General features: G+C 39.8%; 1 protein-coding gene across 6 annotated transcripts in view; it reads right to left on the reverse strand.

Annotated features, from left to right (window-relative positions):
* Positions 1-3363: 3363 nt before the first annotated feature.
* PCGF3 (polycomb group ring finger 3) overlaps positions 3364-26946 on the reverse strand; it is a 63071-nt gene continuing 39488 nt past the window's right edge. For 5 of the 6 annotated variants that reach the window (XM_067553382.1, XM_067553381.1, XM_067553379.1 and 2 more), the window contains 7 exons: positions 21750-21846; positions 17686-17741; positions 16444-16554; positions 15077-15165; positions 11836-11973; positions 9391-9471; positions 3364-6647 (listed from right to left, as the gene is read on the reverse strand). In XM_067553382.1, the coding sequence (XP_067409483.1) occupies positions 6600-6647; positions 9391-9471; positions 11836-11973; positions 15077-15165; positions 16444-16554; positions 17686-17741; positions 21750-21846 (620 nt within the window). In that variant the 3' untranslated portion in view covers positions 3364-6599. The remainder of the gene's footprint in view (positions 6648-9390; positions 9472-11835; positions 11974-15076; positions 15166-16443; positions 16555-17685; positions 17742-21749; positions 21847-26946) is intronic. The other variant, XM_067553383.1, reaches the window with a different exon arrangement.

Below are 26946 nucleotides of genomic sequence, written 5' to 3' on the forward strand. Positions count from 1 at the left end.
TTTCTCTCTAGATGCCTGGAATACTTGCCAATAGTGCAGTAGGCTGTATTAATCAGGAACACCCATGCATAAATCACTGCTTCATAGATGTTTTTGAAGCAACCAACAAAGCAAAGTGACGGGGAAACGATAGATCAACTAACAACAAGAACAAGTAGATTTATGAACTGTAGTGCTCGCTGACACAGCAGAATTAGTGCTAAACTTATATCTTTATTATTTATTCACTTTTTAGTGACACATCTGAACAAAATGACCTTTCTGAGATAGATTTCTCCCATCGGTATTTAAATGGCCCATCAATGACAAAAACTGTCTAGTAGGCCTCATCGCCTCAGGATGATTACACGTCACCACCATTAGTGCAAGTAAGAGTGAGCTCTGTGCAGGAACAGACCACTATGTGGTTTAGAGTCAGAGTTCTTTACAATTCCTAACAAAATGGCAGAACCGTTAACCCTTTTACCTCTCCCAATATGAAGAAAACACCACACGATAGTTCTGAAAATATACATTATTGTATGCAGATACTGCAAAGAAATTCACCTAGTGTATTATCTGCTTTGCAGTTTACTATAATATCTAGATTACCCATTTAAATTCATTTAAAACCAAAACAGTAAATCCTTTTGAGGAGTTCCTACAGCATCCTTGATGATCTTAAACTGTTTGGAAAGAACCACTAAAATAACCCAGAACGCTACGAAAAATTAGATCAACTCTTTGAAGGCAAATTTACCTCTAGTTCATGAATCAAAGCTCTCTGCAGTGGCATTTTAGCTACTCTAAGACCTTTTTCTAACTTTCAATCAGAGAGAAAATAGTCTATGAGTATCTGTCAATCATTAATGATTAAGACAAAATAAGGATTTGGGCAGATTTGGTTTTTTGATTTAACATTTGTTCATTATGTCCAACAGAATATTGGACTTCAATCTGACCCAGCACAGTGACTTCAGCAGATGTGGAACAAGTCTGATATCATGTGAGGTGAATATATCCATGCTCACAAATACAAGAAGCGTCCAAAGCACCTAAAATAACTTCCTCCATGCGACAGAAGTCACTTTATTTGCTAATAGACAGACTTCCATGTATTTGGCACAAACATTTTGCCAATTTAAGGAGTTTTGTATTTTGTTTGGTGCTAGTGTTAGAGTCAAGCAAAAAATGGTAGACATTTTAGAGGAAAGATACTGTATAGAACTTGAGACAGATAGACAGACAGACAGATAGATAGAGAGGGGACTTACTCTGATACATGTAGTATTGTGCAGTACTAGTACCACTGTACTGTACTAGCTGGTCCTTTATGTTCTTGGGAAAAAACTGGACAAACGTTCAGCCTGACAGAATTTGAGTTCGCTTTTTTGCTTTTATTAACAAGCATATAATATTAATTGGCAAAACACTGGATACAAGCTTCACTACCATAAAACCAATAATTAAGCAATAATCCCAAAAGGTTTATTCAGACAAAAACTAGCCACCAATAGTACAAAAATCACACAGCAACACAAAGCATAAAAAATGTAAACTTTCAAATGAAACAAAGTCAAAAATATGGTTTTATACTGTGATAGTTTCAGTATCTTTATATACCACATGTTGAGGATAAAGGCTTAGTGGTTGCACTGGCTTATTGTCCCTTAACCCTAAATTAATCTTGTTCCAGAAAAAAAGAACTGTCCTTTTGTTCAATTCAATGATTTGGGTGTTAAGGGTTATATTAAATCAACGTGATAACTGTATTTTAAACAGAAGTGGAACTTCAGTCCATCCTTCAAAAATGAGGGTTTCTGCAGATAGGCTCCTACATAACTCTGCTGATGTGAATAATCCCACTGACTTCAATGGAACCATCCATGTGAGTAAAATTGCAAGGCAACTATTTGCAGGATTGAACTGTCACACCCCAATCCTGCAACCTGGTCTGGCAGGCCACATTGACTTCAGCTGGACTCAGAGTGCATAAGGATCTGTCAAGTGGATCAGATTGCAGGATTGGAGCTTAAATTTGTACACAAGCAAAGCCAAACTCGATGGTAAAAAAAAATGTTGGCTTACCATGATGAGCAAGTTTCCAGAAAATTTGTACCTAACCTCTGCTTTCAGAAAGAAGCAGAATCCAAGGGCAGTTCAAAGCTAAATTATGCACCTTAAGAAAGTAAGCACTCTTTCTGCACCTGGTACCTCAGGAAATGTTAAGTCACGACCTCTTCATTATAGTTAAGTATACCTTTATGCAATAATTCTAGCCAGTATGATGGGATTTTTTTCTTTTCTTTAACTTTGAAATAGAGGAACAGATGCATAGGTTGCATTAAAACCTCCAGTGAAGCATCTGAACTGAAGTGATTACCTGAGGAAATACAGAAACTGAATTGTTCTGTAGAGTACAGTTTAGCTGTCTGCATTAAATGTATTTCTTAAGTACTGATTAAAATATAAATTTATCAAAGATTCATCCGTTGATGTACAAACTGGTTGGCTTTTTCCTATTACATTTAGCTCAATGGTAAGTTTCAAATAACTGTAATATAGGCTAGCTATACTACTACATATACCATTCATTGGGAAAAAAAGTCCGCTGACTCTCCTAAGACTAATTATGCTGTTATGAAGACAATAGAGCCAGATAAACTTTCAAAGGCTCATAGCCTATTGGAAAAAATAGCACCATCATAGTTGTAGTCTGATATTTTATATGGTCCCATATCCCCAGAGGTTATAGTGTTGTGTATAGTATTGCACAACCAATACAAAATAAATATTCCCAGGTTAGATGGTACACAAAGATACCAGACGTAACAATGGCACAAAAACAATTTCAGATAGGCTGCAAGTCTTGCAGATTGCTTCCACAATTCACATTAAGGTTTCTTGCCAGATCATTTATTTTAAAATATTGCTGACAGGTAGTTCTTGCACTTACACACAATTTTAAAACCCCCAACTTCACTTCAAAAAACAAAAATAAAAAAAACCCAAAAACCCATTTGAATGTACATTTTAAAAATCCCACCTACATTCCTTCTCAATTTAGCAGTACGTAGATGCTACATTTACAATTTAAACATATGCCTTATAAATGCATGTTTCAAACCTATTGCACAAAAGCATAAGTAATGCTCTTTATCCATACAAGAACAAAAATATCAAATAAAAACTACTCAAACTCAAAGTAAAAGGAAGAAGCTTGTAAAAACATCTCACAATTTCATTTTATATGCCCGTAAATAAAGCTGGACCATTGAAACCAAAATACTTGGATGGTAAAATAAGATAGAAGGCTTAAAATAGAATAAATAATTTTATAAAGTTAATTTTTTTTTAAAACCCCCAAATCTTATTTAAATTCAATATTATATATTCTATCTGAATTCTCTATTTTAAATGAAAACTATATCTAGTGAGACTATGAATCTGGGTAATTAGTCTCATTGCTGCTGAGGATAATGCAACAAGGTATTTGTACTGCAATTATTTACCAGCATAAGCAGTTGTGAAAACTACTTCACAGTAGCTCCATATTCATTAAAACCAAATTGAACATGACCCAGGCAGGACCAGGAGATATCTAAGCTGAGCCTAACTTTCAGACCTTAAACAATATTTTTTTTCAAATCAAGTTATTTTACCCAATATAGTTTTGGCATTAAATCAACTGTCTCTTAAGCATCACAGAAGTGAAACAGAACACTAGAATCCTGAAGGCCTCCCACTGACTGTTTAATTTAATTGTATTCTAGGCTTTCTACAAAGCTAAAATCAACCAAATGGTGCAGCAAACCCACACGGGAAACAGGTTCTGTAGTGAAGATATTCTGACATGATGCAATTTAGAAAAATAGGTATTTTTACCACTGAGGTTTTATCAGGTCAATACATTAAAAAAGCAGAGTTACACACAATTATGAGCTATAACCAGCTTAGGTGTTAATACTGGCTTCAGATTTATGTATCTATACAGATATCAATCGATATTTAAATATATTGATATAGCACCATAGCAAATTCAAGTGATTCCAAAGATAGCTACAAACTTACAAATATATATTCTGTACTGTGGATTGTTACAGTGAGCGTTAGACGTGAATGGCAAAGGGTTTTTTGAATTTGCATGTTCATACTGTTTAATTTCGCCTCAGTTTAATTGCACAGGAAAATATTCAAATTCTGATGTACTTCAATGGCACTGCAGTAACGTCTGGTTTTACAAGATGCTGCTGCAGTGTATATTCTGAGGTAGACAGATCATGTATATATATTTATTAAACCCTTAGATGCAAATGAATCACACTGATTAGGGTAGGACCATTTGGCTGAAGTTCCATCACACCCGCCCCCCTAAAAAAAAGAGGACAAGTGACAACTGATCAACAGTTCCAGGAAGTCTTGGTAAATCAATCGACTTGTAGGGCCACATTGCCTATGTTCATTATGTGGAAAGCTCATAAAGAGCCACTTGCTAAAACTCATGAAGTCTCCCCTTTCCTCTTCTGACACTTCTATTTTTTCCTTCATGTTCTACGTAGATAAAAGCTGAACTGCAGATAGGTGCCTACAGGAACAGGAAGGTCAAACTAGAGCCAAATTCTATTCCCCTCATCCTCCAACGCTGAAGTACTCCAGGCCTAGATGTGAAGAAGTCCTGCCTAGCCCAGCAAACACTCAGTACATTTATATGTCTCATGCCCTAGAATTGCAGAGATGGCACTCTTACTAGTCCAGGAGATTTCCCTTTTTTTCCTCCACTTGTACCCACTGTCATTAGCTCCTCATTCACCTCTATGACTATGAATAAAAATAAAGAACCTCTTTTATATGCTGTTTTGAAATATATGCAGGTGAGATTGTGTTCCCTCTCACAAATGTGGCAGTAGGAAAGCTAAAAGAGGAGGCAAATGGAGGAACTGAAGGCTCCAGCTAGGTACATGTAAGGAGGCACACAAGAACATGGTGCTTCATGGATTTCTTTCAGACCCAGGAGAAAAGAGAATTTACAGTTTGGTTGGATAAGCCATTATTTCTCAGGATTTACTTCCTGATGTGAAATCCAATTTTACATAATGATTTTCTTCAGGGCAGAGGACCACCACTGGATGGAGTAGAGAGGTGATAACAGGCATAAGGATTATGTTGCCTTACGGAGGAATAAAAGGGTTTAATAATATGTATACAAAACTGGTGTTTTCAGCTGACGGTGGAACTTTCCCTCCTGAGAGTTTAAAAAAAAGTAACCTCCAGCTGCCGGTGTGTCATACTGCACACCCTCTTTTCCACATCTCACAATCCCCTGTGCCAGTCAAACACTCTAACATTCATATTTTTATTATATACGTTATAAAGTATATCACTTGCAGAAATCATTTTCATTTAATATTAACAGTTTTTAAAAAGTCACCTATTTTAAAAAGACTTCCAACATTTTTGTTTTAGTTAACACCCCTCTAAGCATTATCTGAGTGTGGACTTGATGACATATTTAGTGTCCTGCATCTCTCACAGCCGAACACAAAAGCTAGTTTAATAGATTTTAAGGCCAGAAGGTACCACTTCAGTCTTGTCTGACCTCCAAGATAGCTAGTGATGGCGCTAAAAGAAAGCAATGGCTTCTTAAGGAAACCATTAAAGGAAATCTAGACCTGGTCAGTAATTAACAGATGATTTTTTCAACCAGTGAAATGGAAACTTGTGCAATGTTTCTATTGGGGGGTGTTACCCAAAATAAAAATACTTTAGCTACTAGTGACAAATTTAGTGAAAAAATAAATTCTCCCTCAAGAAAATAGATTTCTGCAAGCCCCTACTAAATAACACAAGTCCACCTTAAAATTCACAAATTTAGCACTTCTGAGTACTCTTGTGTTATGATTGGATGCAAGGTATGCCATAGCAAAATATTAGCACATTAAAAAAGTAAACTCATTTTCATTAGCCTCATCAAAGCATGCAAAGGGATGTCAAAACATTAATGAAATATAAAATGAGATCAAGCATTGTGTGAAACTAATGAAGTTTTCATATGCTTCAATTTTTAGGAAGTTTTTAATGCAGCATAAATATCACCAGTCTCTATATCATAAGATACGTTCAATGCTCTCCAAAGGGCTCAATGAAAGCCAAAGTAACTGAGTCATACTATGTAAGACCGGAACACCTTGCAGAATATATCAAAATAAGCATTAAAACTTTCAAGATATGGAGAGTAACTAAAGGTAATTTTGGTGTCAAAAACCAACCTTTTAAATCACCCCCACACCATTTTAACTTCTTTTTTGTAACCGCAGCAAAGAGATGAATGATGTTGAGCTACATAGAACTGTGAAGTGTTTTCAGGATCTGTAAACTTAGTGCTGGTAGTGTCCTCTTGTGATTTATTTCTTTCGTACAAAAAAGTATAAATATTTTCTGTCCAGAAATCTGGGTAACACATCCCCAGAAGAAATATTCAGAAGGGTGGATGGCTGTGAGAGCACTACAGTCTTCCAAAACAATTCTGCTGGTTCGTGTCACATGTGTTAAGTGATGCACTAAGAAGGTGCCTGATGATAGTCTCTGCAAAAAACGCTGTCCAGAAGGACAATAAAGGTCTCTTACAGCAAGTCCATTTTGGGTCTGTAATGTAGCAGTAGAGGTGCTTTCTGCAAGATAAAATAATGAGCTAATTTAAGAAGCAAAAGCAAAATGAATCCTCCTATGTAAGAGGCAATTAACTCATCAAAATGTTATTGATCTATATTTTAGGCCAGAAGGGTCTGACCATTATATCATCTAGTCTGACTTTCTGTGTAACAGTCACAGAATTCCACCAAGTTAGCTGCATGTTGAGCCACATATGCATGTCCAGTCTACTTTGAAAAGAAGAGATGGAAAATACATGACTTAAGCTTTAGAACGAACTACCAAGGTAACTACTTCACTGTTAAAAATGTGAGTCATATTTCTAATTTGAATGTGACTGACTATCCTCCAGCCACTGGCTCTCGTTATGTTACTCTCTGCTACCACAGAAAGCCCTTTAGTTCTCACTTTCTACCTATGAAGGTACTTTTACACTATCATCAAGTCACCTCCCAATAGTCTTTTTTGATAAGCTAAACAGATTGAGTCTAAGTCTCACCATAAGGTATTTTTTCCAGCCTTCAAATCATTTTAGTAAATTTTTCTCTTCACCCTCTCTAGTTTTTCAACATCTCATTTTAAAAGCGGACACAGGATTCCAGTATCAGTCTCACCAATGTCACATACAGAAGTAAAATCACTTCCTTACTCCAATTCATTACTCCCCTGTTAATACAGCCAAGGATCACATCCACCATTATCATAGTTGGAGGTCATGCTGAGCTGCTTGTCCACTATTTCCCCATAATCATTTTCAGAGTCACTGCTATCAAAAATATAGTCCCCCCCTCCCCATTCTGTAGGTAGGGCTGCATTCCTTCCTCCTAGATATGTCACTTTGCTTTTGGCTGTATTAAAATGCATTTTGTTTGAACGGGCCCAGCTTAGCATGCGATCCAGATTGCTCTGTATGGATGCCCTGGTCTCCTCATTTACTACTTGGCCAATCTTTGTGCCATCTGCAAATGTTATCAGCAATACTTTTATATTCACTTTCAGATCTTTGATAACAATACTATATTGCATAGGTCTAGTACTGGTCACTGGAGAACTGGCCACTGGAAACATCCCTCTCAATGACTATTCCCTACTGACCACTCCTTTGAGATCTGCCAGTGAGCCAGTTCATCTATTTAAGGTGTGCTTTGTTGGTACCGTGTAGTTCTACTCTTTAAAATCAGAAAGTGCGTAGTACCCAGTTGGACCCTTACATCTATGTAACTACTTCTATTAACCAAATTTGTAGTGGTCAAAAAACCAAACCAGGCTTCACAAGACTTTTTTCCATAGAACAATGTTAACTGGCATGAATGATATTCCCATCCTTCAACCCTGTATTGTCTGAAACCTGTATCAGCTTTTCCATTATTTTGCCTGGGACTGATGTCAGGGTAAGCAGCCTACGTTACCCACATCATCCTGCTTGCCCTTTGCTAATGTCGTGCCAATATGCATAGTTTCAGGACAGAAGGGACCATTAGATCTTTTAGTCTGACCTCCTGCATACCACCAGCCATTAGTTTTCACCTTTTTCTATTAAGGCCAAAGACTGTAGTTAGACCAAAGCATTCCAGACCTCAGGAAACTGAACTGTTGTGTGCCGCAGGGAGAGAACGCGAGAGACCAAGGGGACAGCAATGCCCGAGGCCCCAGAAATGGCCGGGAATGGATTGGGTTAGTCATGCCCAGATGATCTCAGCAGATAAACCCCATCCCATGCTGCAGAGGAAGGCAATAAAAACCCAAGGTCCCGGCCAATCTGATGGAGGGGAAAATTTTCAACTCCAAATCTGGCAATCAGTGGGTCCCCGTGCACATGAGCATCGAGAAAGACGCCAGCTGAGCATCGAGAAAGAGGCTTGTCTGTACCACCTCAGAGCACTGGCCCACCCCACCCAGTGCCCATCTCCAGTGGTGGGGAAACTCTTCCTGTCTTCTGGAATTTCCCTATTATTCCTATGGCTCCTAGGTGCTATGGTAATTATAAATAATAATAAACATCAGTGATCCAGAGATTTTCTGAACCAACCCTTTTAGAGCTCTTGGGTACACATTATCTGGGCCTGCTGAATGACCTTTTGACAAGCCATTACTTCTCTGGGTGCCTCAGTTTCCCCATCTGTAAAATGGGGACGATGATTCTTACCTGCTTTGTAAAACGTTTTGAGATCTGCTGATAAAAAGCACTATTGAAGGGCTAATTGTCATCATCCCTAGTAGCTGCCACTGAACGCCCTCAATTTCTAATGGACTGAAAAATAGTTCATCGTCCTCACATAATACAAATATATCATCTTTCTTCTTTCCAAACACACAACAGAACTATACATTGACCCCTTTTACCTTTTCTGCATTAAACTTTATCATCTCCACACAGTAAAGGGCCTATACCACTGTTAGAATTTCTCTCTCTCTGATATAGCTGAAAAAACCTACCGTCCTTAGTCTTGCGAGTCATGGATTTTTTTCCCTGATATCTTTAATTTCCCTTACCAATTTTCTACACTTCGTAACTTCTAATTTATATTGATTGCTGGCTACTTCCCCTTTTCCCCCAGTTGTTGTATATTGGTTTTTATTTCTATTTGCTGCCTTCACTTTGTTTATGAAGCAAGATGGGCTTTCAACCAATTTTTAAGCCAGTTTTCAAGTTAGTGCAGGTATAAAACTGAGTACTTTATGAACTCTGTTCTATAATCAGGTTAACAACTTAAGTTTAATGCTAAATAGAAGTGAATTCATGAAAAAGCAGTTGTGTCGTACCTTAAATCTCCATCTAGTGACAACTACAAATTTGAGTGTATGGTCCTTGCCAAGAATTTCTTCATTGCATAATATATCCAGCTGATTGAAAAGGAAGAGATACTTAAATTCATTAAGGGACACATAGAACAGAGTACTGAGATAAGACAATGCAGACTGGCTAAATTCATGTTAAACATGTAAAGAATCATCAGAAGACATTGGAAAGACCCCTATCTTACCCACACTGTGTGAAACAAACCTTGCAGTCCTAATGGAGAAAGGCACTCTATCAAAGAGACAGGGTCTGTTCGCTGAATTGTGGATGTTGAAAGATCCTCAACCCATGAAAATCCATCATGGGAATGTTTCATAATGTAGACCCTAACTTTCTGATCCACCAATCCTTTGTGTGGTACTGACACTTTCCCGTAACTCCAACCCATCATCAGGACTTTTAAAAACCTGTACAAACCTTACTTCCTTCAAAGTCTCATGTGAAGACAGCTTATCCTCTCTGACATGCTACAAAAACTGTGTATGCATCATATTGCTGTAGGCAGTGTTGTTGTAGCTGTGTTGGTCCCAGGATATTAGAAAGACAAGGTGGGTTTGGTAATATCTTTTATTGGGGCAACTTCTGTTGGCAAGAGAGCAGCTTTCGAGCTTTCACCCTGAAGTGGCTTTCACCTTGGATTGTCCCCTGAAATACATGTTAACGACTTGTTCTGAACAATCTGTTCCACCTTGTATTTAGCTGAAGAAGAGCTCTGTGTGAGCTTGGAAGCTTGTCTCTCTCACCAACAGAAGTTGGTCCAATAAAAGGTATTACCTCACCCACCATGTCTCTCTCTGCATCATATGGCAGAGGACAACCTAGGTTGGAAGTTCTATTTTTAATGGTTGGTCTCTCCCATACAGGGATTACGTTTTATATAAATTAACACTTGTTACAGTGGCTTTTTGCAGATTTGAAAATTAGAGCTCAGAAAAAGAACCGAGTAAGAGTCTTCGAGTTAATTTAGATAATTTAAGTCTTGCAATTACTTCAGTCCGTAAGAGTCTATTCTTCACTTGGGACAGGCATGCAACTTCCGTTTATGAGAACTCCACGCAACCACATGGGGGACAGACCACTTATAAAAACAAAATTAAGCACGTTCCTTCACACTAGCCCAATAAGTTTAAGTGGTGATTGTTCCAAGAGTACACAATGTCCTCTGTTATGTAAATGAAGAAGTGAAGCTGTTTCAATTGACAATCTCTATTTTAAGCAAAGTAGCCTTCATAATAATTTTGGATAGAGATATATAGATGGATTACACACTGGGGGCTGCTAGAAGTGGGTGACTTCTGAGCCTGGTGACAGTGGCCGTGGTCAGGTAGGAGGGGAAGGGTTCTGAGTCTGAAAGTCTGGATGTTTTTGTAGGCTGTATTCGAAGCATGGGATAGGAGGTTTCAGAGCTGTGGAGAGATTAGGTAGGAAGAGAAGAGACAAGTGCGTAAGCGAGGACACAGGTATTTCTGAGCAGGAAGAGGTTCTGAGCTGGGAAACAGATGAGGAGTTGGAAGGGCTGAATACAGGAACAACAGTCAATATTTGAGGGGCTAAGACATGGTAGAATAAAGACTAAACTGTATGGGGAGAGGATGGGACTAGGAGAGAACAGTGAAGGGATGGAAAGAGAGATGCACCCTTCCCCTCACAATAATGTGTCCTAGTTTTACAATCTGAAATAGGGGAGGTCAGAGAAAAGAGAATGATTTTTTTTTCCTACTATTTCATCCACTTCCCCCCAGTCTTCCCAGTGACCCAGTCTCCCAGATTTTCCACTTTGGAAGCATGATCATTCCGCAGGGAAGCGTAGGAGCATGACCTGCAGTCCCTCTAGTTTACGTTGGACACCCACTGACACTATACTTTGGGTGAAATTCAGCCTGGCGCATAACAGCAGCACAAGGGCTATGGACCACTTAAGCCATATGGCTTAAGTAAGATATCCGTGGTGCACAGGCCTAAATTGGCCCCATGCACTGGGGTGAAATTCTCCATCTTCTCTTACACACACAATCAGATAAAAAAGGCTGCAACACTAGTGGAAGCATATACCAAAGCTTACTTTAATGACAACCATTTAAAACTGGATCTGGAAAGAGGGTTAGACGAGCCATAGGGGCTCAAACTCCAGTGGATTAGTGTGGGGAAGGAAGGAGGTAAGTGATCCAACATTCACATTTTGCCTTTTTATTTTTATGAAAAGGCTGATTTGCCCAGATCCAGCTCAAATGAAACAGCTATTTTAGTCCTATTATAATATCACATTTTACCTGAAAAATGGCTTGTTCTGTTCCTTGTCTCAGAACAAGATTACAAGGAAAAGTGTTGCTTTTTTAAAAAATGAGCTTCATGCGCTTGCTATAAGCTTTTTATTTACAGTGCAATTTTCTCTTATGTTAAAATATTACCTCATTAAAAGAAGAAAGATTAAGTTTTTTGGCAATGAACTTCTTTAGATGTAAGACTGTTGCTTGTGCTGAGCAGCGGATCCATTTTCGTTTCAATCCACGCAATTTGCTGCTATTGCATTCCAAGCAGATGCTTACCTTCAGGGAAAAGCAAACACAACCCAGGGTTGGTTAATAGAATTTCCTGCAATCCTTATTATACATTTATAGGCAGTCTTTATAACTCTAACAAAATGGAACACAAGCATTGCCATACTAGGTCAAACCAATGGTCCATCTAGCCCAGTATCCTGTCTTCGAACAGTGGCCAATGCCAGGGGCTTCAGAGGGAATGAACAGAACAAGTAATCAAGTGATCCATCCCCCATCACCCCTTCCCAGCTTCTAGCAAATAGAGGCTAGGGACACTTCTGAGCAAGGTCAAAACTTAAAAATCCAACATCTTTGAACTGAAATGTTCACTGGCACGTTACTTAAAGCAAAAAAGTTGTCTATAATTTGTCAGCTTACAGTTACACTCCATTTAACTCTTAAGTGTCTGGATGGAAGTTGACAGCCTCTATATTTTAGAGATCATTCTGACTCAGGAGCAGCCAAGGTCAAACCACAAACCAAAAAAGCGTATATACTGTAACAGAAGTGTACAGTATGAAAACCATCTTCACTTTTTAAATGACTGTTTACGGTGTAATTTTCATAGATCTTTAAAGGCAATGTTCATGTACAGCAAGATTAAATGCATGTTTTAAAAGGATTATCAACTCGAAAGTTATTTTGTCTGAGATGTAAAGGTGTTACAAGAACAAATAGGTAAAAAAAATTTCAAAAGAAAGCTAGTGAAAAAACAAAGGATTTTTACTCAAATTACTGGTATGTTAAGCTATGGTTTTTTCATGGACAATGTAATAAATATCATGACAGAGGTGTGAGAAAACAAGGATATGTCATAAAAATGGGGGAAAGCAGATGGCCCATGGGCGCGGGGCGGGGCGTAGCTTGGACAGCAGGGTCTCCCCACACTCACCCCGCAGCGGTGGCTCCTATCCTGTAAGGCAGGCCCAGCTTGCTGGTCTGGGCATTGTGACCTGGCCCACATGGTCACAATGTCACTCAGATTTGGCATGTCCACCTGTCTCCATCTATATGGGGCAGATGAACCAAACCTGAGAGCTCCTGCAACCATGCGGGTCAGGTTGCAACATCTGAAAGAGAAAGCCACCACCGCTGCAGGAATACCAACTCCATTCAAATTCACCATTACCATGAACATTGACCTCCGCGCCAAAATTGCAGCCGTACTGATACGTACTCAACTGTAACAAGGTACATTTCTATGACAGTTTAGTTTTTAACTAATCCTAACCTGGGACCGTGAAGAACACTGCACTGGGAGAAGAATTAAAAGCAGGACAAGGGGCAATCTGCATGACTTCCTGGAGCAGAGGAGGTGTTACCATAGGTGGTGCCCGAGAACAGAGCTCCAAAACCTTAGTGGCTGGTCACCAAACCCAACCACACCAGGCAATTCATCAGGGTACCCAACCAAGTGAGCCTTAGGCTCCATATTCCTTCATGAGGTTATTAATGCTCACCAGGGAGTTGGCAAAGCTTACTGAGGTTCATGGGATTGGGCTCAATACAGGCCTCCTAAAGCTTGCAGGGGTGATGTCCATGGGTGGCACAGTGTTTCCTCATGCAGTCCCCTCCCTTGCTGTTTCCTTTTGCCTCCCCAGACCTCTCTCTGGAACTAGCAGCAAGTCAAAGCAAGCTCAGCAGTTACTTAAACTCTGTTCTGAAACTCCTGTTTACTGTGACTAATCAACTAGCGTCTCTTGTTTACACATACACACACGCAAGCACCTGGAAGTCTGGAGAGCCTTTGCTCCAGGTGCTCCTGGCCACATGATAAAAGTGCAGTGACAGACTGCTCCACGAACCCCCACTTTGCCCCATAAAAAGCACTAAATCCCCATGCAGCAGGAGTAGACATGGGTAAGGTGTTTAATGACCTCCTACCAACATCTTCCAACCCTTCACAGCTTGGAAAAACACAAATGGGCCTTGCAGTGTGCCCCGAAGGCAGAAAACGAGAGCTACTTCAGACTGGGAGAGAGTGTCCCCCAAAGCTAAGCGGCCTTCGGAGAATGCCTTGCCAGTGGCCCTGTATCTGAGCGGCATCCCCACTGATCTCCGTGTGGTAGGATGGCACAGGGAGAGGCTATCTTTCACGTAAGTAGGTCGCAGGCCATTTGGAGTTTTATAGGTGAAAGCCAACACCTTCACTAGTCGCCAGTAGCTGGGATGGGAAGCCAGTACAGATTTAAAAGCATGGTTTCCTATGCTTCGGGGGGGGAAATTATTCCTTAACAGATGAGCTCATCTATTCTACACTGGTTTCTATCTGAAGCCCCATGTAGAACATGTTGCATTAATTTATTCTGGAGTTGACGAAGGTGCAGTTCACAACTACAATCTCCTTGCCATATAAAAGGTAAAAAAGCTGATCCTACTTTACCAGCAGATTGATAAAACACACACCTGCCCCACAAATGGCAACTGAACACCCTCAGTGTAGGTGGTATCTCTGCCATCTTTTCTGGTTTTCCTCAACCAACATCACACCTCCAATTTCTACACATTTTGCCTCAGCCATCTGGCTCTCATCCACATAGTAGGCTAGGCAATCAATTGCTTTGCCTAGATCAGGGTATATGGACCTGGTCCTATAAGAGATATTTTGATCCTGTGCATTAGATCATGAGTATAAAAATATGTCATTAAGTTCTCTTCCTTCCTGTTTTTGTTACAAAGTAGAAAAAATCATGAACTGTATTACTTATATTTTAAGGCATTAGATAAAGTTCTTGATTTAAATTACTTTGCATTTTTGTAGAATAATTCTCTCAGCCACAGACTTCACATACCAGTTTTGAGGCATATATTTTAATTCACTTTAGCCTAGAGGACAATCACAATTATAATGGAAACTGCCACCACCTTAATGAGGTTTTCTTGAAAAACCAACGCCACCCCTGCGCTACAAATAAAAGAACTTGGTCCAACTTTGTATATTCTGCTAAAAAGCATGGGAAGACAACCCCTTGCTTCCATCAACTGATGAAAGGTTCGAAGTAAGATTATTCTTCCTCCATAGCACATAATGAAAATAAAACTAAATAGCAACCTAAAACTAAAAAACCTGGCTGATACCAAAGTAAAAGTTGCCTGAAAGATATTCTACCTGTTCATCACTTCTGTGATAGTCATTATCTTCTTCCTGTTTTTCCTCTGAGGTTTCTTTGTTTGAACTCTCATCTGCTTTAGTTTCACCTTAAATAAAAAAGGCAAGCATTATAATCATGAAATTAAAAGATGTTAAACTGCAGGTAATCTCAACCAATAGTAACAAAAATCTAATCAAGACAAAGCAATTGGGGTTTTGGAACTATTTGAGTTTGTCAGAGTGGGGGTGAGCTAAAAAGCAACTTCCCCCTCTTTGCAGAAGCATCTTATTTTCTGGATGTGCACTCAGCTATATGAAGATCGATGGGCAGTGCACCTATGTTTCAAGGGCCCTACTCCAAAGCCCACTGAATACAAGGGGAAGACTGACAATGGGCTTTAAAGCAGGGCACAGGTGCACAGCTAAGTAGGTATGCATTTGTTGCTCTGAAGGACTTACAAGCTCTTGACAGTCATGTCCAAAAAAATGTTTCCCCTTAAAAAAATGTGTTATCAACGCACCATTCCTGTCCTGAGATTGTACTCAGCAGTCAAGAACTTCCAAAAGTTCAGGCTGGCAAAGAAACTCGCTCTGCCATGTATTATTCACGCAGTAATTTCTATTCCTCTGCCTCTCCAAAGGCAGCCTTATGGTATTAAGGTTTATTAGTAAAATATAATTCCAACCCTAACTGCTCAAATTTCCTAGCATTTGAGTGTGACCTCCCTAGCTTTATGCACTGATATGCAGTTCACTCCAATTATAAGTAAACTCTAAAAACTGTTGTGTGGTACATATTTTTGTTACTAAAAACTATATTTAATGGGAATTTTTTTCTGGGAATGTTGAATTATGCCTGCACAATCAATCTGGACAGATTGAAACAAATTATGGCAGAAATCCCTGGAGATAGCACAGATCCCTGGAGAAAACACAGATCAGGAACGGAGTGCAACGAGACCTTTGCTCTCCACCAACTCTTGGGCTTGGTGCTTTAAGTGACACAAGCCATCAGGAGTCCAACCTGGCAACCGGGCATCAGCTAAGCAGAACCCTCGCTATGACCAACTTTGCTAGCAGCCAGAAGCACGGCAGTGTAGGAGTTGCTACACCTGCACTACTCCAAAAGATCCCCTATGCTGGGGTGGTCTTCTTATGGCCAGTTAAGATGGCTTTAAGCGTAGGGGTGGTGTGATGCAAACCAGCTTCACCACACCCCAGGAAATGAGCATATAGCTTAACAGCATTAGACATTTATGCAGTCACATTCACAATATACAATGCTACAGAACAATTTCTGTAATTACCATGGGTGATTAGAATAACCTTACCAGTTTAATGGCATTTTTCTTAAGAGAGCAAACCAAAAAAAAAAAAAAAATTACCATTCCGATGCGAATCTAAATGTTGCTTTGCAGAGCATGTCTCCCCTTTGATGTCCCCTGGTACTTCCATGCCTAGTTTATGATAGAATTCTCTCTGCTTTCTCATTTCCGCTGTTTAAAAATTTAAACAGGTTCACTAATAAGTGCCAGTGTAACATTTATAAAATTGTTTCAAATCCCTCCCACTTCCTTGTAGAAGACGCTTCCCAGCAGTAAGAGGCACTTTATCTGAGTGGGAACAACACTATCCCTTCACTTTGGCGGCCATCCCCTAATCATCATTTTACCAAGTTACATCACAGATCTTATCATTCATCTGTAGAATAACCACCTCATCTTCTGAGGCTATCACATCCCTTCTGTGATTTCAGCTCAGATGGATTTTAAAGATACTCCATATTTTACCCTGTATCCTATGAATTTCTCAGCTGAAGTACATGATAAATGTCTCTTCAGTTACACATATAAGAGATTATGAATTTCCTTTTTTCTACCTACTTGTAGTTCTTCCAGGCTAAAAATAAGATTTAAATATAGTCTCTTTACTTAAGCTTGCTTATTTAAGTTTGAGAATGCCCTGTTTGACTTGACAACTTAGTTTCAATGACAATATTCCACCTAAACACAAGAAAGGCAGTAAAACACTTTATTGAAAAAAATGAGAATGGTCTAGTAGTTAGTATAAAGTATTCCTTCAGCTAAAGAGATCCATTATTGTCCAAATATTACTGTTACGAGAAGGAGCACACAAATTAGAAGTTACCTGTTAGCAAAGGGCTCAAGTATGCACTCTAACAAAAGGAAGAAAATTATGCTGAAACTAAAAATTTGCTCTGTATTTTGACAACTTGGGAAAGCAGCAACCAAAACGCATGAATAAATGTAGCATTTAAAACAAAATGCACACACAAAATATAATGCCAACATGAAAACTTCACTTTAAAGTACTATACAACTTTCTACAAATGTTTTAATTTTCCTGAAACATTCCCACAATTTTCATTACTGGAACATTTTCCTGTCCTGATTGTTAGTATTACTTTTGTCTAACGTTAACAGAAAGCATGTACTGAAATGCTAGAATTTGAATAAGTGCAGAAATGCTTTCATTGTATATTTTTCACCTCCCTCTTTGTCCAAAAGACGCAGATAGGTGAAAAACCTATACTATCCCTTAAACATGCACAATAGCTATTTGTAAATCTACCATTTACAGCTAAAATAAGATATACCAAGACTTACCTTCCTGAAGGCCTGGCACAAGTTTGTAAACAATATCTTGCATTGTTCTGTCATGACTGGTAGAAAGAACAAAACAATTAGAATTTGAAAACGTCCTGTTTTTTAATTAACCATCTCTATTCTAAAATGTCATCTCGCTTAAAGAGAAAGTCTCCAATATTAAATAGATTATGCAAACAGGAATATAGACTTTTAAACATCACAGTAGAGAATATTCAGATTTATAAATGGTGGTTGAACATCAGAAAGATGTTAGTCAAGAAAATGATTTTAGCAGACAGGAGGGAGCAAGATCAGAAGGGAAGCCTGATCCGGCTCCAACAGTCAAGGTGGGAGATAAAAAGTGGTCTGTGTGATGTGAAGAATGACATGAGGAATGTTAACAGGCTGTGTGAATTTTCTGACGTCCACCCTTAGCAGAAGACAGACGAACATGAGTAATCCCTCGATAGTTGAACGTAGAATTGCTCCCAACTGCATCAAGGTATACATCTTGGTACTGCACTTTTTACTATACCTTGATGGAATTCTGATCTAAGGCAGGCCATTTTTGGCTCAGAATGAGGAAAGATGCATTTCAATATGGCCTTCCCATTCAGCATGGCATCAGCCAACAGATATTACTGACGGCTTGCAATGGTACAAACATCTTTATGAATAACTGTACACTTCTCATACATGTGGAGCAAGAGTTAAATCAAGTTTTCATTTGTTATAGTGCATTGCATGACAGAATCTGGTCCTAGCTGTTTCAGCTGGTATGACTATGTACATTACAGAGTCCCTATTCTGTCACAAAAGTCTTATTTCACTTACAGCTATTTTAAATAGAGCCTAAAATGTTTTGTTTTCCTCCATACATAACTGTTCCATGAAATTATATACACCACGTTCTTTGCTGGTGGTAAATTGGTGCAACTACAACAACGTCAGAGATTTATCCATTTCCATCAGCAATGAATTTGCACCAACATTCCTATACAAACACATAGGGATAGACCATTTTGTTAGGACAATGCACACACACACTAACATCCCAAGGTCCTTCAAACCCACATTTGGTGATGTTTGGAGGAATTATCCATACTATGCTCCTTTTCTAATGAACAGCTAGAGAAAAGCATGCATAGGAAAAGCACCTAAATCAAGAAAAGGGAGTTAAAGCCCATACATTCAGCTGTTTTACAGGCAGTAAATTGCTCGACCCAGCCACTTCCATTCAATTTCAAGGAACACAATGAGCAGCTCTAAAAGCTATATTGTCCAGTCATTTTGAGCAGAAAGATAAGATGGCTTGACACTAGGCATGGAGAGGAAAAAAGCAAAATCAGTCAAGACCCTAAAACTCTAGCCCTCAACCTCCTAGGAGAGGCTAATCTAGTGATTTGCTTTCAACAGAAGTTTAAACAAAGAGTAATCAAGAAAGGGCAATTCTATCTAGAAAAGGCACTGTATGAAAGGGTCAGAATGTTCCCAGACCTACAAACCAGTACCACCCGGTTCTAATATTAAGCAAACACATGGTAATAATTTTTAAAATATACCCGCCCCAGCTGGTACCTGACACCACCCTGGAAAAATTCACTAGGCAGAAGGATGTGCTCACAGCAGAGGCCGGTTCTCAGTAACACTCCACAACAGCAGAGACCACGGAAACCAAGGACCAACAGGAGTCACAGAATCAGCGGTTGTTTATTATTAGCCACTTCATCTTTTTAAACAATATTTTAAGAGCAATAGGAGGACAATTAGGTTTAAATGAACTAATGGAACACTAAAAGGTAGCTAAGTTTCTAACATGGGTATAAGGGATCTCCTTCCAGATTGCAGGACCTTCACCAACAGCATTTCAATACAAAGGAACCTTAGTCAGTCAGTCAACAGTAACCAATCCACAGCAGCAAGCAGTTTTGAAAACTTAACTGCAGTCTCACTTTTGAATCACAAGAGGTGCTTAGGTTACCTATTTCCCAGCTGGACAGGAGAGGGTTGGGAGGGAGAGAAGTTAAGCCATGGTCTGCATAACAAGTGAGTAAAAGAATTAAGACTTACGTAAAACAATTTTCCTTCTGTACTCATTCTCTATTCCAAAAATCTCATCTTCAACAGTAGCTTGGACGAAGGAACACTGTGACCATCTAGTCTGACCTGTGCATAACACAGGCCAGACAACTGCCTCAAAATAATTCCTAGAGCATTGCTTAGAAAGACACCCAATCCTGATTTAAAATGACTAGTGATGGAGAATCCTCCACAACCCTTAGCAAATTGTTCCAATGGTTACTCTATCACACATTGTTAAAAATTTACACCTTATTTCCAGCCTGAAATTGTCTAGCTTCAACTTCCAGCCATTGAACCTTTCTCTGCAAGACTGAAGAGCTCAATATCAAATATTTGTTCCCATATAGATACTGACAAACTATAATTAAGTCGCCGTATAACCTGCTCTTTGTCTTTGTTAAGCTAAATAGACTGAGCTTCTTGAAGCTATCACTATGAAGCAAGTTTTCTAATCCTTTATTCATTCTCATGGCTCTTCTCTGACCCCTCTCCAATTTGTCAACAGACACCAGAGCTCTTGATACAGTTTTCCAGCAGTGGTGGCACCAGTGTCAAATACAGAGGCAAAATAATCTCTCTGTTCCTACTCGAGTTTCCTCTTCTGATGCATACCACGATTAAACTAAATCTTTTGGACAGTATCACACTGGAGTTCATGTTCAACTGATTGTTCACCAGAATCCTCAAATCTTTTTCAGTCACTGCTTTCAGGATAGAAACCCCCATCTTGCAAGCATGGCTTAATTTTTAATGTACACATTTACATGAGTCATATTAAAAAACACATTATTTGTTCGCATCAAGTGATCCTGATCGCTCTGAATCAGTGACCCGTCTTCATTATTTATCATTTCCCCAAATTGTGTCATCAGCTAGAAAATAGAAGGGAAGGGAAGTGGGGGGTTGACTACACTTTCCAAGTGCCACTGCTTCAAACATCTGTGCCAGGGACTGTGGGATACATACTAAAAGTAGTGCAACAAACAATTTAATCAAATAACTGTATGTGGAGGCAGGGCAAATGTGCACCTGAAAAGAAACAGCTGGTATGGATGCACTGCCCCGATCCAACTTACAGGGCTGCATTTTCAGCAGTGAAAGCTGCAATGGTACAGTTCTCTAATGCTGACCAAGCCAGGTGAGGAAATTTCAGCAGTTGTGTATCATGGTGACCGATGCCTTAGAAATATTGAAGGTGAGAGGAAACTGTAGGAGAAAAAGCAAGGGAAAGCACAACCTGCAAAAATACATCATACAGTAGGGACACGGAAAGAGTGGACAATACAGGCAGGACACCACAAACACGGTAGGGCACGCTGTAAAAGAACACTGAGTGGTGTGGGGACAGAAAAAGGGCAGATAGAAATCCTTTAGAGATGGCTTCAAACAAAAGAGGTCCGTAGCTACTGATCTAACCTTTCTACTGCTCCTTCTGTCTCCTTTGTGTGTACTTAAGATTATCCTGCAAATTAAGTCATTCATAAGACTAAACAAAGACAATGCTGCCACCTTCAGCTTTCCATGTCTTTAATAAAACCTCAAGTAAAACATTCAAACCACGGTGCACCTGCCATAACAAAAATATATTTGAACTACCAGTCATATGAATATAATGAAATATTAGATAAACAAGTAATTCACACAATCAGGAATAGATTATATGTAACCTATGAGAGCCAGATACATTCTAATCAGAATGTACTAAATCCTATTCAATTTCAGTTGAACTGGTAAAAACTAGAAAAATACTTCACCTGGTCTTAAATTTGACACAACACATTAAGTTTCAATGATCACATCACAGTTCAATCCGCCACTTTGCTTATACAGAAGCATTATTTTAATTTCAAATCAAGCTGCTTGCTTTTAAGTCTTTAAGACAAAATAGCAGGGAAGTAAGAGAATCTAGTAAAGATTTGTGCCATAATATAAGATATCTACAAATGACCTGTAGAGAGATTTTAATTAACTGTGATTTTCATTTCATACAGCACACTTACCCGATATACTGTAGCGGATGGCTCTGGTGTATAACAATTCTACATGTTGGACAGGTGTTATTTTCCTCCAAATACTTCACCAGACAACTTCTACAGACTGCAGACACATTTATAATTAGGAAGATAAGAAATTACTAAAAACAAGTTCACATTTGTGTTCTGCTGAACATTTTAAAATAAATTAGATTACATGCAAATAGTCACAGAACAAGTCACACACAATTCAGATTGTGTCCTTTCGATTTTATATAAATACACTTCTAAGACACCAGTGAATAGCACACAATTTCCATTGTCTTTCATAGATGTTCTAAATACAGAATAATAGTAGATTATAATCAACGTATGACGGATGTATCAGGTTACAGCCCAATTTCTGAACAGGTAAAGTTTACTTCATAACTATCAGAATACATAATACAATCCAAAACACTGTATGATAGAAAGAAACTTAAAGCTTGCTTTTGGATTTGTTTCAATGTCTATATACACAATTCTATTCATTTCACAAAACAAATTGCTCATTTTAAGTTTAATACTATTAATTGTTTAAAAGAAATCATACAAAATGATTTACTTTGATAGTAATTACTTATAGAGACAAGGTGGATCAAAGAAACAAGCTTTTGAGCTACACAGAGCTTTTCTGCAGGGCTGTGTAGCTCAAAAGCTCGTCTTTCTAAAACAGAAGTTGGTCTAATACATGATATTACTTCACCCACCTTGTCTCTCTAATATCCTGGGGCCAACACAGCTACGACACTGCAAACAGTAAATACTTACATTATAAATAAATTCCAACTTAAGATTTTTCTTTTTTTCTAACGATTTTTGAGTTACTAAAATTTCTGTATAAATATAAAAGTGGAAATTTTGGGTAAGTGAGCGTCTGTCCAATAACTCACGCTGATTCATTTTTTTTAGCCAGCAGTGCTACAACAGTTCTTAAGACTAAGTTACAGAGGCATACTTTCTGCAGTTAAACAGTGCCACCTACCTATCAGACAAGTTGATGTATGTTTGGAAAATAAGTACAAATTAAAACCAAAGATCAGCAAAGCAAAGATGCAATGTATGAATGTATTACACTATTTTTAGTCAGTACATGTCAGATAACACTGCTATCAGCGACTTAACCAGTAGGGCAGCATTCTTACCCTGAACAACAAACCAAATCTAATAGCCCTGCTCACTGAGGCCCAGATCCTTCAGAGGAAACTGCCTCTGTGGGACTCTAACACTGGTCTAGGGGTCCAGATTAACAGAATCTGATGCAGAAAGGAAGCCTGGGAAGGCAACCAGGAGGCCCAATCCTGCTCTGAATGAGTCAATGGAGGCAGAATCAAATCCATCATTTATAGCTTTAAACTCAATTGTAAGATTTTTCTCATTTTAAACTACAATTCACAGCATGTTTATTTTAAAAAGCATCCACTAGAAAATAGCAGTCACTAATCACTGCAATCTCCTGCACTGCCTTTCTTGCGTTTTCATTCCTGCGAGCTATTTTCTGGTTGTTTATAACCCAGAAATCTATCCTTCCTCACATCTTATTATCCCTTGAACACTGAAGATAAAAATCTATCTTTGGAGCTTAACTTTTCATGACACATTAAGACAGCTTTCAAGTACATGCTGCTGTCCAAGTATCAAGGCAGAAGATGAACTATTAAAACAATTTAACAGATGCTGCATTTTGTTACTGCCATTGTCAATGAAAAGGCATAAATAGGAGGAAACCGTTCATAGCTATGAAAGCATGGTATCTGGTGGAGTTTGTCCCTGTCACATCATAAGACTGAAGAGTTATCATTACTAAGGCTATGTCTACACTATAAAATTAAGTCAACTTAAGTTACGTCGATATATGGCCACCACTGTAATTAAACTGCTCTTCCATGTCCATACTATGCTCCTTGTATTGGTGGAGCGTATCCACAATAGCAGCTCTTGCATCAACCCAGAGAGCAGTGCACCTTGGGTAGTTATCCCACTGTGCAGCTGGCCGCAGGGTGCTTTGGGAAGGGTTTGCAACGCCTCATGGGGGCAGGTACAGCGTCATAGAATGAAGGTTTCTCAATCCCATCATTCGATGGGCATCCTACTAGACCGCCAGCTGCTTTTCAGCTGCCCTGCTAACCTGCATGCCAGTCATCTGTCAGAAAGCATGGATCCTGCTCTGCTGTTCTGTATTGCACTCTGTGTTAAAGAGCACCAACCTGTAAGAGGAGCTCAACAGGCAGCTAGTCGGCTGGGCGATGCCTTGAAGAAGCACATTAGCACTGAGCCACAGTAATGTGTGTTGCTGTAGTGTGCTGAGCCTGGCATTGTGTGCACCATGCAACGATTGCTGTGTGTGCCCCAGAAGTAACACATTTTAAATCACTTTTCAAAGCAGCACTTGGTAATACGACCAAAGTGACCATGCTGAACACTAACACGAGAGAGAGAGAGTGTGCGCATGCATGCTGGGGAAGACTGAGTGTGTTGGCACACTGTCTCTAATTATAGCACTAACCAGCCTGAACACTTGTTCAGACAGCAACTGGAAGCAACCAATCCTGAGGCAGAAGCTGATGTACAGACAGCTGGTGTCCCCCTGTCCCCGCACCCAAGTTCAGCAGAGACACTACATGCAGCACCTCCCTCCCTCCCGGGCTCTGCACAGCACATCAGGAGTCTCTTCCCACCCACCCACAGCAGCAGCCCGCCTTGCCTGCCTGCCGCTGCAGTTGTAGTGGTGGGGAGAGCAGGATTCCATGATTGTCTGAGGTGTCCCACAGCCTGCTCTGCTCTCAGACCAAGGAGATCCATCGCCTCCCCCGTAGTCCAGGCAGGACTGCATTTGCTGAGCCAACAAGCTCAACTGGGCAGTAGCTGTGTGAGCCCTCCATGCTGAGCAATTTCAAAACTTCCTGGGGCTTTGAAAAGGGGAGAGGTACATGCCTGTGTAGCTGGATGCAGGGCAGCGGTGTTCAAAACAGCGAGCAGAGCGGTCACGATGGGCATTGTGGGATACTTCCTGGAAGCTTTGTCAATATAACTGCCGCAAAAAGCTCTACGCCTCTCGTCACGGTGGTTTTAGTTTGTCGGCAAAGCAGGAGAGTTTTGTTGGTGGGAGGAGCATTGTGGTGTGTACACCTCCACTGTTCTGTCGACAAAAGCTGCCTTTTGTCAACAAGACTCTGTAGTGTAGGCAAGGCCTAAGATTCATATGAAAGAAGAAAGCCAGGGAAAAGATGGGAGAGATTTACTTCCCTCATAATTCTGATCCTCTGGAAGGCATCTTGCAGGATTCTCACCCTAGGTTTTACGTTCCTAACAGGACAGATGGAATCCCTCAAATACTAAAGGTTTGAGTATCCCTGAAAGCAATAAGTAGCATCCAGACATGTGAGCCATCTCTGCCAATGACTACACACTACCTTGGAATCTTTCAGTTTGGTCCCAAATTAGTGGAAAACAAAAGCTCCTTAAAATTAAAGCCAGACAAAAATGGAATTGACTGAAAGAAGTCAATACCAACAAGAGTTTTTTTAAATTATAGTAAGATTAACATACCTCCTATCACTCAGCAAGGCAAAATTAAAAAGGCAATTCATTTTCCTTGCTCTAACAATACCCTAAGACACCTTCCTCTAAAGTTACCCACCTGAACACCACATGCAACATCAACAATGCCAATCCCAACAAGATTTTTTTAAAATTATTGTAAGGGTAACATACCTCCTATCACCCACCAAGCTTAACATAAGCCTAAAGGATGGATACACAAGTAACAGAACTCTCCAAAAGCACAAGCAATGCAAATAAGTGACATACCTGAAAACACAAACACTCTTGGGGCTCAAGATTTGAGTTCTCATTTCAGAAAGATGTTCTGTAAGATTGTCACCCCAAAACTGTATTCTTTTCCAGTCCAAAACCAAGACATAGTGCTCGGTAAGCATATGTAGCGAGGACCATAGGTGCGCCTTGCCTACATGAACGGAACATGCTTGCCTGTCATGCACATTTCTGAGCTGCAGGCAAGCAAAGGCTTTCCTACCGCAGATCAAATGAGTCTTGACATGCCCTCTAGCCTCAGGCCAGGCAGATCATTTCAACCAGCCATTTAAACATAGCCCTTGTAGTGACTGCATTGCTGAACGACCTCGCTGAAAATAATATCAAAAGCAGAGTGGGATTCCTAAAGGCTTTAGTGCACTGCAAGCAGAAAACCAAGAATGTTTGGATGTAGTGTGACGAGAAGGGCTTCGCCAGGAGCAGCATACCGGCATGACAGGACTGGCAAAACAATAGGCTCATTAAATCCTACAAACAGTGCTTAAAACCGGACACTTTGGAAAGGACCTGACAAGTCCATAGCAACGCCACTTTTGTAAAGTGTGGTACCAGGTGGATCAGCCAAAAAAATCCTTCAACTCATTCCACCAAGGAGTAATCATTCCAAAACTAGGCTCGTAATCCATGAAGCAAAGGGTAGCAGCCAGGTAGTGGCAACGCCTTAATCAGAACAGAGCCCAGCATGTTTCAGGGTTCTGGGGCACAGCACAGCCCTGGCTGCCTCTACAACCAAGTTCTTGCATTGGGAGGAAGAGAGAGAGAGGTAAAAACATAACTGACAGTTTGGAGTACACACATTTTCTTAACTGCAGCAGAGATGGGGCAGCTCTGTTAGGTGCACCAAATTTGTTCACCATCTAGTACAGGAGAGGCAGGACCTGTACTGGATGATGTTTAACCCTGGTGCCTTTCTCTGATGGCTCCTATCAACATAATCAGAATAGACTAGAAAGCAGAGAAAAACCACTAGAAAGACACCGCAGCACCCCAAAGCCGGAGGGGATAAAGAGCTGGAGTGGTAATCGAAGAAAAAAAATCGACCAGGTTGTTTTAAGGCAAATAGTAAGGTTACTCTAAGGGTGGGGAATGACCACAAGTTTAGGGAAGAGGGGCTAGCACTTAGGGACTAATAAGAATTTCTGCTATAAGCTGAGGACACATCAGTTGGAAGCGACTAAGGAGGAGAAGGACCTGGGCATATCGGTTGATCACAGGATGACTATGAGCCACCAATGTGATGTGGCTGTGAAAAAAGCTAATGCAGTCTTGGATGCATCAGATGAGGTATTTCCAGTACAGATAGGGAGGTGTTAGTACCATTACACAAACCACTGATGGATAATCCGCAGAA

This window comes from Emydura macquarii, unplaced genomic scaffold (genome assembly GCF_026122565.2).
Source record: "Emydura macquarii macquarii isolate MOO-44397 ecotype Brisbane River unplaced genomic scaffold, CSIRO-AGI_Emac_v2 contig_1451, whole genome shotgun sequence".
Taxonomy (NCBI): Eukaryota; Metazoa; Chordata; order Testudines; family Chelidae; genus Emydura; species Emydura macquarii.